Below are 11,888 nucleotides of genomic sequence, written 5' to 3' on the forward strand. Positions count from 1 at the left end.
TTTTCAGCTGCAGGGACAGGACGACTGGTTGCAATTGAAGGAAAGATGAATGTGGCCAAGTACAGAGATATCCTGGAAGAAAACCTCTTCCAGAGTGCTCAGGACCTCAGACGGGGCCGAAGGTTCACCTTCCAACAAGACAATGACCCTAAGCACATAGCTAAAATAACCAAGGAGTGGCTTCGGAACAACTCTGTGACCATTCTTGACTGGCCCAGCCAGAGCCCTGGCCTAAACCCAGTTGAGCATCTCTGGAGAGACCTGAAAATGACTGTCCACCAACATTCACCATCCAACCTGACAGAACTGGACAGGATCTGCAAGGAAGAATGCCAGAGGATCCCCAAATCCAGGTGTGAAACGTCAAAGCACGAAAAGTAGAGCAATTAAATACTCTTCTGCTAGGTGGCAGCAGATCGCTATGAAAACTGAAAAAAAAAAAAAAAAAAAAAAAAAAAAAAACGCTTTTGAGGTTTTTTAATAAATTTGCAAAAAATTCTACATTTCTGTTTTTTTTCTGTCACATTAATGAGAAATACAATGAACTTTTTTGATTTTAGCAAATGGCTGCAATGAAACAAAGAGTGACAAATTTAAAGGGGTCTGAATACTTTCCGTACCCACTGTATGTGCCGTGGCTCAAAAAAGGTTGGGAAACACTGGTCTATTAGTCATTTGATCAAGTTAGCCAGTTGTTCCCAAAATAGTGGGCGGGTCCCACCTAGTGGTCACAAAGCCTAAGGCAGTGTAGAAAAAAAAATAAAATAAAAGTTCCTAAATAACATGCTATAGTGTGGTCCAAACTGTGGTAACAATGAGGCCGGACCCTCAGTGACTCGAGGGTCAGGTTAGGCATTGAAGCCGAGTCTTACCAGGAACTACTCTGTGAAAGTGTGTGAGTGTTTAATCCCTTCATCTTTCGGGATGATGGAGCTATTGCATCAATGTTTCTACGGAGGGACAGAGCATTAATCTGATGGATAATGATGCTCACTCACTCTCTCTCACTCTTTCTCTCTCTCCTCCTCCATCTCTCACCACGTCAACCGCATTTAATTCCTAAAGTAAATTATGCCGAATTGGGATTTTTCCGTATCTCCATACACATGATACGGAAGATCCATCCGTCACATACAGTAGTTCATGTCCAAATGCATTTTGCTAAAAAAAAAAGACAAATACAACTGAACCCACATAGTGTAGGTCAGTATTTGTAAATTATGTAAAGAAATAAACCAAGTCCAGTATCGTGTGTCATGTCTTCAAGTCCATCAATTACCTTTTAAACCATATTCCAACAGAGGGCGACATTTCACATTTCTAGTCTGAGCCTTATTCCGTATGTCAAATTTAAGGCCTGCGGGCCAAATCTGGTTCAGTATGTCATTTTATGTGGCCCCTCAGAGCTGAACATGTGTATGATTGTCTTAAACTAAGAGTCAAAGTGAAAGTGAAAGTGAAAGTCTATAAAATACTGATGTTCACTGGACAGGTTAAATACAATGGTCATGTGTCCACATACTGTATATCATCAGGAGAAATCTCATAAAAAGTATATTTAATGAAATATAATAATCTTCTAGTCTAAATGACCTCATAATTGACTCAAATCTCGGCCTGTTTAGTTGAAGCCCACGCTGACATACTGGCAGGAATTGAAGAAAGACACAATGATCTTCAAAAGCTCAGATTTTTTTTTTCAGTATTTATAGCTATCTGCTGCCACCTAGCAGAAGAGGATTTAATTGTTCTGCTTTTCACACTTTGACGAGCAAAGAAAAATTATATGATTTTCACACTTTTGACGAGCAAAGAAAAATTATATGAAAAAAATAATAGTTTTCAGCCCAATTAAGCGACATTTCTTCCGGCCACACCGGTGTGCCACGGCCCAGTGGTTGGGAATCACTGGTGTATACCATATGTATGGCGAGAAATCCGCATTTGAAATCAAGTGTACGTTTACAAATATTTACTGCTAACTACTTCTCCCATAATGCATCGTGCGATCCCCTGCACAACCGCACTCTTAGCTTTGATTGTAGATGTTCGATGTTCGCCCGGAGATAATTTGTTTCCTCGTTTCTTCCGAATTAAAGGTTGGGCAACGGAGGCGCCAAACCAGGCAGGGTGTTAAATGTCTAATGGTGGAGATGCAAGAAAACTACACACACAGTTCCGTGATAACAGATTGCCAATAAACATTATGTTATTAAGCAGGCCTGCGGTAAAAGGGGCGAGGACGACCTCAGGTGTCTTTGTCGGCTGATTTGGGAACAAAAGGAGAACGCTTCCCGTTCTGAGTCGCTGACTTTCATAATTGCCGACAAGGTGAACTTGACTCCTCTCTGAAATCCAGCCCGCTACCTTAATTGCTGTCTCAGCCGGAGATAAGTTTTTAAGCGAACATTCCGGTCGACTTAATTAAACTGATTCATTTTTGATATCATTACACATCCGTAAACAGTTCTATGTCGTCGTTCCATTTGTTCCGTGATCAGACTCTCTCCCCGGAGAGCAGCAGATTGTCAGTCACTTCAAACGACCCAAATCGGGCAGCAGCCGGCAGAGACCGGAGAGAGTTATCTGACAAAATGAGACCAGCTACAGACGTCAAACGCCGCGAGTTAAGTCGAACGAGCGAGCGATTTCCCCTGCAGCGGCTGCTCCTTCTCTCCATCTATTTTCATTCGTCTTTAATCACAGATGCAGAGCTGAAGGTCACAAAGACGCCGCCGAGGAATAGAAACGAGTGAAGTTTAATTCTGGGTGTTTCAATACGTGCGGCGGTTTCTAATTAAACATCAGCGTGTCCTCGGGGCGGCAACGGCGGCGGAGGGGTTGCTCATTTATCAACCATTAAATACACTTGCTCTTTAGTGACTCTAAGAGTATGTGTAAAATTAATGTATGGCTCATAAAAATGTCACGGTGGCAATACGTTTTTGTCACCACTGAGCTCGCCGACGACCTTAGCATGCGGTACAACAATGTGAAAATGACAGAAAACGTACGAGGAATTCTCGAGTTTGGCTGGCAAACGTGCAGGGATTCTAGAATAGCGACCCCTACAGATGCGTGTTCGTGATTTACTCCCTCTTTATGATCAAATTAGGTTCTGCGTGAAAACATTAGCACCACAAGTCAAAGGGATGACAATGACGCTAAGAATGAACATTCAAACATCGACTTAATAGCTATTGTTACCAGATCTGCGTTCATGTGTGACACTAACAATTAGAGAGTTAATTACAGCCTCACGGGGTGATTTACAGTCACTGCAGCCTCTTTTCAGAAAAAAAAAAAAAAATCAGTAATGCTGTAAAATGTAGCTGTTAGCAGTTAGCCGTTAGACAGACACTCCTGGACGAACGGCACGGTAAAGTAAGGGTCTCAAACCCCACCCCGATTCGTAGATTCAAGAAGATACGTCAAGAAGATACTAACATAAAGTCGCGATGATCCTTCAGCGATAGGCGTGGTGCATTAGCGTTTGGGGAAAAGTATGCAATGAAGCAGCGAAAAACCAACATAGATTGAGTTTTGTAGCTCTACGCAACCTGAAATGCACTGCAGTTCCACTGTATGTTGATCACAGCTTTTTAATGCCTCTGTGCCTGCACATCGCTGACTCATGTTGGCATACCTTATGACCGACATGATTCACTGCCAAGGAGGACGTCATGTTTATATTTTAATTTCATAAGAATATCTGTCAACGACAGCCCCCTGATGACATCACTCACGTGGGTAAAAGAAAAAGACCGACGCTACCTGGTTGGAAATGAGGTCCTCACACACAGACAGGGCCATTTGGATGGCGTTGGGCTTGTGTGTAACAGAGATGGCGTTCATCTTGAACTTGTCCTTCCCGTACAGAGCGTTGGCCTGGCTCACTGCTTCCTTGAACACCTGCTCGTAACGTTTTTGGCTCAGGACGGCGCCGATGTCCACCAGCCGAGGCTCGCAGCCGCCGCGGGCCACCGAGCAGCACTGTAGTACAGTGAGCAGCAGCATGCTACGCAGCTCCACTGAGGGGGAAATATAAAGATGGAGGTCAGACCAGGAGGGGGAAAGACACGATTGAGTGCCTTTTAAGGTTTTTTTGTTTTGTTTTTTTTAGACCTAAGAATAGAAGGATGGACACAAAGTTTGATGGTAGGAGCAGCAGAAAAATCAGATGATTGAACCAAGAAAGACTCAACAAAGTCAATTTTATGCAACAATCTGAGGTTCAATTTAGAGAAATAGTAGTACAGGATGTGGAAATGAGAAAGAAGAAGGTTGGGGGAGGCAAGGAGGGAGGGTGGAGGGTGGAGGGGTGAGGGAGTGGGATTGAGGGTGCAATTGAGAGGATGAAGGGGTAAGAAAGGTGAGCTGATGAATGTTCCAGAGGCATTATGTGGGGAGGGAGCTGGGTGAGGAATGAGGAAGGAGGGGTGAGGGGTTATTTTCAAACATAATGTAATGTAAATTCTACAGAAAGGTTATTCTCACTCACAATTTTTCTCCACAGTGACACCCAGAGGTGTGGATTCGAGTCGCATGACTTGGACTCGAGTCAGACTCGAGTCATCAATTCGATGACTTTAGACTCCACTTCACAAAATGAGACTTGCAACTCGACTTGGACTTTAACATCAATGACCCGTGACTTCACTTGGACTTGAGCCCTTTGACTCGACAAGACTTGATACTTTCTCCCAAACCCAAAGTGATCTGTGTAAATATATTATTATTTTGTTTAAAAGGACTTGAAACAGAAATGTACGGACTCGGGACTTGACACTTTTCAGTATTGACTTGGACTTGACTCGGACTTTGCCTGTCTTGACTTGAGACTTGACTCGGACTTAAGTGCAAAGACTTGAGACTTACTTATGACTTGCAAAGCAATAACTTGGTCCCACCTCTGGACACCTATATTAATAGTGAAATTGAAATTCATTTTCCTTGCAATGGCTCATACCACGTACCCCTGAGGGGTGCCGCCCCTCACTTTGGGAACACCTGAATTAGGCAACATTTGTATTTAAACATATCCTGCTAGCATACTTTTAAATAGACCGCTGCTGTTAGGACATATATTTTATATGTGTAAGAAAATGACCAAGACATTTGTTACTAACGTGCAGGTCGCTGAAAAAAAAATCAATCCAAAGCAATCTTGTTTTCTTAAACTGTACATAATTGTCTGCGAATAATAACATTATTTTTACCTAAATCTATGCACCTCGTGAATAAAACCCACAAAGAACAGACAAAAAAAATCAGTGGAGGGTAAGGGTGAGGATGGAGACGGAGGAAAAGGGAGAGAGAGGAAGGAGGAACGATTATGAGAATACGTGAAGCGGCAATAGTAAAAAATGTAAACACAGGGGTGAGGATTGTGGGCGGGGCTGTGGCTGACTGTTTTTCCTTCCCCTGACTGACTAACTGATTGAGAATCAATAGTAAAAACTCACATAATCTATACTTGATGAAAAAAGGGGTGATGACTGATTGGTTGAAGCACCTGGTGACGTGAGGTCGAGACATTCTAAAACAGAGGCAACTGATGAGCACTTGATTGACATTGACTTGTCGCGCCATTAATGACGTGACAAAACATAAAATTACGCCGGTACATCAAACAAACAGGTAATTAAATCACTTACTGATTCCAAGTGTTGTTGTTTATCTTTATTCCGGGGCTGGTGTTGACACGAGAAGCCCACAACTGTGGATTCCGTCACAGCAGCAAGGGTTTTCACTCTCCTGTTGATTGATTTCAATCACGGCGATGTTGCTCCCGTCAGTCTGTGACCTTGGTCCTAAGCTCTGCTTTCCGTTTTTTTTTCTAACGGTGATAACCCACGGTGGTTCACCGGGGGAATCACACGTACTTGTCTGTCATGGCGTGTGTCCGTGGAGCCGCTCTTGTCCTGTTGATTCACTGTGTCCTCGCAGCCTCGGCCCATTCGACAAAGTTCGTTGTCCGGTCGTTTGTTTTTTTTCCCCACCCACGTCTCCTTTGTATGTCGTTTTTTACGCTATATTGGTCGGTGGACTTTCGGATGACCTGATGCTCATGGTCTGTCCTTGGATCCCGACGCTCGCGCCCGCTCACAGAAAGGAGATGATGCGCGCCGCCGCTCATGCGCGGACACGAGCGTCCTCTCTTGTTCCCGCGCGATGGCATGTGTGCGTGTGTGTGTGTGTGTGTGTGTTATTGAATTATCAGACTGTGAGAAATTTCTTTACCGAGTAAAACATTACAAATATGCTTTTACACCATTTAATGTTATGCCGAAATAAAGATGGTCATATTCGAAACAATTTACAACGTGACTCAGCAGGATATGTAACATAGTAAGTACATAAACTAATGTGCTGTATGTGCTGTTGTATCGTTAGCTCCACGGAGTTCGCGGGCAAAGATGTCCGACAAAAAACCATACAATTACAGTATAAGCTTTCACTCGCCATGTTTTTTTTTTTTTTTAAATAACAGCCTGGGGGGTCAATGTTATCTATGTTACATTGTTACTATTTCAAAATAAATCTTATACAATCTGAGAACCGACGATATTTATCATCCTTAATTATACTTAGTGAAGCTTAGAATATAATATTTATAAAATTACTTATTTTCTATACATATATCTATCTTTCTAGCTATAGCTATCTAAAATGTGATTTTAAAGAGAAAGAAATCTTAAGTTTGAAGAATACATGTACCTAGACAAAACTTTTTTTACAATAAAATTGTTTAGTTTAAGGTACAAATGTCAACATAACGAGTTATTGTTATAGTGTTGTTATACAAAGCAAAGATTGTTTTTAAATATATTTATGACTGAGCCATTTAGGGAGCCTAAATTGACATATTAGTCAGCAAATATACCAAAAGAGGATTTTTTTTCTTAAATTAAAATATTATCTATACATTTATTTATATTATTTAATTAATTTATCTCCCACTACTTCTTTAAGTTCTTGAATGGGGCTGACATCAGGCAAATGGTGTGGAACGCTGACGATGGAGTTACGTCCAAGGGAAATTCGTACCAAATTGTGTCATCCTTCTCCAGGTGGTTTGTGAAATACTTCAGTTTGGCACAGCTCCTGTCAGCAGGAGTGTTTTGTCTTCGGGCCTGAAGTCTATTTCTGTGTAGTCACGGTCTAGTGACTGCGATTTGTCACCAGTGTCTTTCTTGGCCGTTATCCTAGACAAATGTCTTACTTACTTTTCAAGACACATGACTGACTAATTTTTGCTGTGAGTTTTTTTTTTTTCCCCCAGATTCTTTATTTACTGCGCATATGTGTCATCCTCTGGGTAATATTTCTAGCTTCACTTTTTGGCACTGCTTTACAGCTAATGTATTTGTTTTGTTTTTATTTCCAGTTTCAGTTAAGTTTTTTTTTTTTTTTTTTGGTATTTGCCTCGATGATGTCAAAGATGGCATCTCATACCATAGCATAGCATAGCCTCATCATAGGCTATGCTATATATATATATATATATATATATATGTATATATATTATTTGGTTTCCAAGGTTGCGATGTACTTTTTAAGGCATTCGATACTAAAGCTAGTCTGTTTAAAATCCCTGTAGTAGACATTTCGTTCTGTGAATAAAAATACAAAAAATTAAGAAAATAATCTTACATTTTTAATGGGTTCCTAACAATTTCTGTGCTTTCCAGTCATACATAGAATTTATATATAAAGCCCTATCTTAAAAACAAAGTGGCATTGTTCTTATTATTAATTATATTATTAATTATATTATGTTAAATTATATTATATTTTGTGTATGTGAAACTTGTGTAAGAGGCATGTGCACATACAGTATTTCCGTGCCCATTTTTAGCACTTAATTTACATGAATTCAGATGAGACCCATTTGTTGGTCTATACCATCTTTATGTGCAGGTTGGGGAGGGTTGGGTAGGTTCCTCCTAGTTCTTCTCAATCTGATCTCAAGCTGAGAATATAGAAGCAGCGGTAGATGATGTATAGATGATAGTTGACTCTGGATTTAAACTACAGACTCCAGTACAGACTTACTTATTTCTGCCCGTCTTTTTTTTCTTCGTCTTTTACCACTCCTCTCATGGCTCTCTCTGTTTTTTAAAATCATATTCATTATTCCATCTACTGTCACCATGTACAGTTGCCAAAGCAACGGTGGGATGCAGCTCCGCATCTTTCATGTGGTTGCCACGGAAACAAACCTCTTTCTCATACCTGCCTTCCACCAGATCTAACTGGTAATTATCGCAGTGACGTCTTTACGGCGCCGCTGGGCCGACTGTTGATCAGGAATTCTTATTATTGGTCATTTTCATTTTGTAGTTGCAAATCAGGAAATTCTTTGTTCGAGATAATTCCACAGAGGTTCTGAGTTATTGACACGGAACAGAGGAGCTGAACAGGAGGCACTTTTTCCTCATGTGCCTCTGTAATTAAATCAAAACTGTGATCCGTATTAATCATTGTAATTAGGTTGAAATATAAACAAGAGATTGTGATTAACTTTAACTTCTTTTTTTTATCTAATTTGTTCTCTCAGGGCTTTGGCACAGCTGATGATTTGCATCACTGTGGTAGGATACGGCCCTGGGGAACCATCTACTCTACAGAGGGGCCTGCAATGATGAACACACTGCAGACCAGTGGAGCCTGGCATCACACCCCTGACCTTTCTGTTAGAGGTTGACCCTCAGTTTCTTCAATCCCATGTCTGCTTCAGAAACCATTTTTGAACACATGGTAGGTTGAAAAAAAATTCTGAACGGTGGTTTTGGCTTGTGTCTCTCATCTCTGTTACCTTTATTCGCCGCATCATGTGACTCTGTCTCAGCTGTGAGAACGAAGTAGGACACTCTGACATCACCACTTTATGTCTGCGACGGTGGTGTAAGTAGAGAGGGTTTCAGGTCAGTGGACACAGACACACTAACACACACACTACGTGCAAAATAGTGCTCTTTCCGTTTGTGCTCTGGGTTTGGTAAGGAGCACAGGGAGATGCACGCTGTGGCTCTTTGGAGCCTGCTGCGTCCCTGGGGGGGGTGGTTGGTGTCACTATGTGTGTAAGAATCAGTGTCACACTGTGTCCGTCAGCCAACAGCTAGCGCAGGAAGTAACTGGTCTACTTTTACACTAAATCTGCCAGCAATTATGGTCATAAGGAGGTAGTTTTTGTTGGGTTTTTTTGTTTGTTTTTTAGGTCTTTGAGGCCAGAGTGGTAGAAAACACAAAATATTAAAAAATGAATGTTTATGTGTAAAAATGTAAAAAAAAAAAACCAAAGATGGGGATTGTTGCAAGCTGATTAAAAAGAGCTATCGGGCTACTGCTCATTTTAGAATAATGTTTGATGACAATTACAGTTATTACAAACACTGTGATTAGGTGAAAAATTAGGCGTGAACTCACCGTGTATTTTACATCTGCAGTTATTCCCTCAACCACAGAGTGGCGCTTGTGCATTTTTTTTATAACACTTCCATATTTATCTCTAAACATAAAATTTTTTTTTTTTTACATATTTATTCTTGACACTCTTTTTTTCCTACATTTAATTAGCAGTTTTAAGGTTGCTCCCACATAAATAAGCAAAGATACATCCGTGTAAAAACGTCTGTGAAAATATCAAATTGTACAAGGAGAACAGGCGCTTTGGCCCAGAGGCAATGTCGCTGTCATTGGTCTGGAACCCCAGGGTTCACCTCCTGGGCAAGATCAAATCCTGGTTAGGGCGGTTGGTACCTTCCAGTGGATTCACCACTTGCAGGAAGGTTTGGGGGGGTTAGTACGGTGCCGCGACCGGGTAACAGATAAGCGGATGAAAATGGATGGATGGACAAGGAGAACATTTACATGCAGTACCTTAATCACATTCATAACATAACAGACACTTCTTCTTTGGTCGGTGTGATCAGCAGGAGAGCTAAGTGACAAGGAAACGCTAAAATTAACTAAAGTGTAATGAACTTCTGTTTCACTTCCTGTCCTCTCGCCTGCGTCTTTCTCTACACTTTCTTCACACTGACGTTCTTGTAAGGTGAATCCTGCTTCTCCTCCTCTTCTTTCACACTGATGACCAGAAATGCCCTCTGTGCTTTTTTGGGCACGGCATAATCGTTCAACTGGGGATCGTAAGGGTACTCGTGGCCTGTTGGATCCCCAGCCGCCCCCATGGTTAACCAGGCATCTCTTCTCATCTCCTCGGGGTCATCATACACCGTGGCCGCAGTGAGGGAACTCTGCCCTTTGGGGGCAGCAGCGCAGCCCTCGGGCTCATCGTAGATGTGGTCCACTTTGTCGTACAGCGTTCCCGCACTTTCGTTTGCGCTTGGGAAGACGTTTCTGATCATCATCTCGTCAATGCTGTCGTAGAGTGGGTCTGCGCCAGACTCTGAGGTTACGATAGGACACTGATGGCCGCTGAGAACATCCGCCATGGCATTTTTATCGATGTTGTCAAAAGGGAGGGAATATTCTGATTCAGCCCCGTTGGAGGATGGAGGCCTGCTGCTTCCTTTTTCCCTTTTTTTCCTCTTGGCTCCCTTGCATTTGGTGGATGACTGTGAAATCTGGGAGTACAACATATCTGTGTTTGGATGGTGGTAGTTTTTTAAGGAGGTGGAGACAGGGCTGGTGTCACTGTGAGGTAGGGGACAGCTGGAGATCATCTTCACCTGATTCTTCTGGGGCACAGGCAGATCACGAGAGTCCAGATTCAAACTCTTGACTCCGGTTAGAACTTTGTCTACTGGCGGCTCAAGATAACACTGAAATAAAAAAAAAAAACCCAAATAGATTATAAGCTTCAGCTCCACATAGCAGACCACAAAACATTTTTTGGTTTTATTAAGAGCCACAGGACTGCACCGATTATCAACTGAAGACAGTATAGATGTGTTAATCCATGAAAAGTTACAGTCAGTTACAATGCAGCTTTGGACCACATGGTGGCGATCATTTCTTTAACAGTATACAGAGAAGATTGTCTTCTTTTTTTATGTGAGCTGTAGCAAAAAAAAAATATATATATATATAGATAAGTGTAGAAAATCACAGAAGAACAGAGCTATAACTCACTGGTCAACTTTGACCTTGACCTACATTTTAACCTATCAACACAGTATTGTTGAGAAATGGCTTGTCTGACACAGAATGAACCTGTCGGACACTTTGGACGTCTTGTTAAATTTTTACTAATGTTGTCGATGGGTACAAAAAAGTGCAGTAGAATGATGGTTTCTAGTCTTACCAGCTGATGGCGCTGCAGCTGCTGTGATGTAGGGGAGCTCTCCCTGTCCTTGTGATGGCTCTTTGAATGATGTGAATGCTCACTCACCGTGCTGTACACACAGTCTTCAGCCTGGAGGAAGGAAAACATTTAAGATATTAAAAACCACAGACTCATCGTGTTCACAAAGTGACCTTTCACATCCCTGTGGCAACATCAGCAATTTTGAACTATTAAAGGACTTCCTACAGCGGTAGCCCGACCTGAGGCGCAGAGGCTTGTGGGGGCGGTGGCGGTCGGTTTTGGAACGGTAGTGTGCTAAGGGGCAGGTGTGGTGGGTTCTGCTTCGACGGGACGTCTTGACCCCCGCACGAGGGCTGTCTCTGCGGGGTGGTGGTCCTCTGCAGGTTGATGGCTGTTTCCACAACCTGGAACAGGACGTTGCCCTCGTTGGTGTCAAACTCGAAACTCCCCTCACCAGAGTCACACCTTCGTCCCGCCTCGAAGGAGAAGGAGGTCTAGAAAAGGGGAGAGTGTTGAGCTGAGAGTTCAAAATCAGTCACACAAAATTCAGGTTGCAAACGTCCTGGTCACCTTGTCCCGTCCAAAACGGCGCAGGTATTTGTATGGCCACATG

At 42.2% G+C, this 11,888-nt stretch overlaps 2 protein-coding genes across 2 annotated transcripts in view; both read right to left on the bottom strand.

Annotated features, from left to right (window-relative positions):
• Positions 1 to 6,133, bottom strand: part of LOC103398876 (glutamate receptor ionotropic, NMDA 1-like) — a 37,232-nt gene extending 31,099 nt beyond the window's left edge. Inside the window, 2 exon segments of the mRNA XM_017030953.2 lie at positions 3,775 to 4,031; positions 5,658 to 6,133. Of these exon segments, the coding sequence (XP_016886442.1) occupies positions 3,775 to 4,031; position 5,658 (258 nt within the window). The 5' untranslated portion in view covers positions 5,659 to 6,133.
• A 1,667-nt stretch (positions 6,134 to 7,800) lies between these two features.
• LOC103398877 (docking protein 2-like) overlaps positions 7,801 to 11,888 on the bottom strand; it is a 13,050-nt gene continuing 8,962 nt past the window's right edge. The window contains 4 exon segments of the mRNA XM_008337626.3: positions 7,801 to 10,790; positions 11,273 to 11,383; positions 11,515 to 11,769; positions 11,846 to 11,888. The exon segment at positions 11,846 to 11,888 is cut by the window's right edge and continues 31 nt beyond it. Coding sequence (XP_008335848.1) covers positions 10,029 to 10,790; positions 11,273 to 11,383; positions 11,515 to 11,769; positions 11,846 to 11,888 — 1,171 coding nt within the window. The 3' untranslated portion in view covers positions 7,801 to 10,028.

The sequence above is a fragment of the Cynoglossus semilaevis genome, unplaced genomic scaffold, assembly GCF_000523025.1.
Source record: "Cynoglossus semilaevis isolate Cse_v1.0 unplaced genomic scaffold, Cse_v1.0 scaffold1292, whole genome shotgun sequence".
Classification (NCBI taxonomy): domain Eukaryota; kingdom Metazoa; phylum Chordata; class Actinopteri; order Pleuronectiformes; family Cynoglossidae; genus Cynoglossus; species Cynoglossus semilaevis.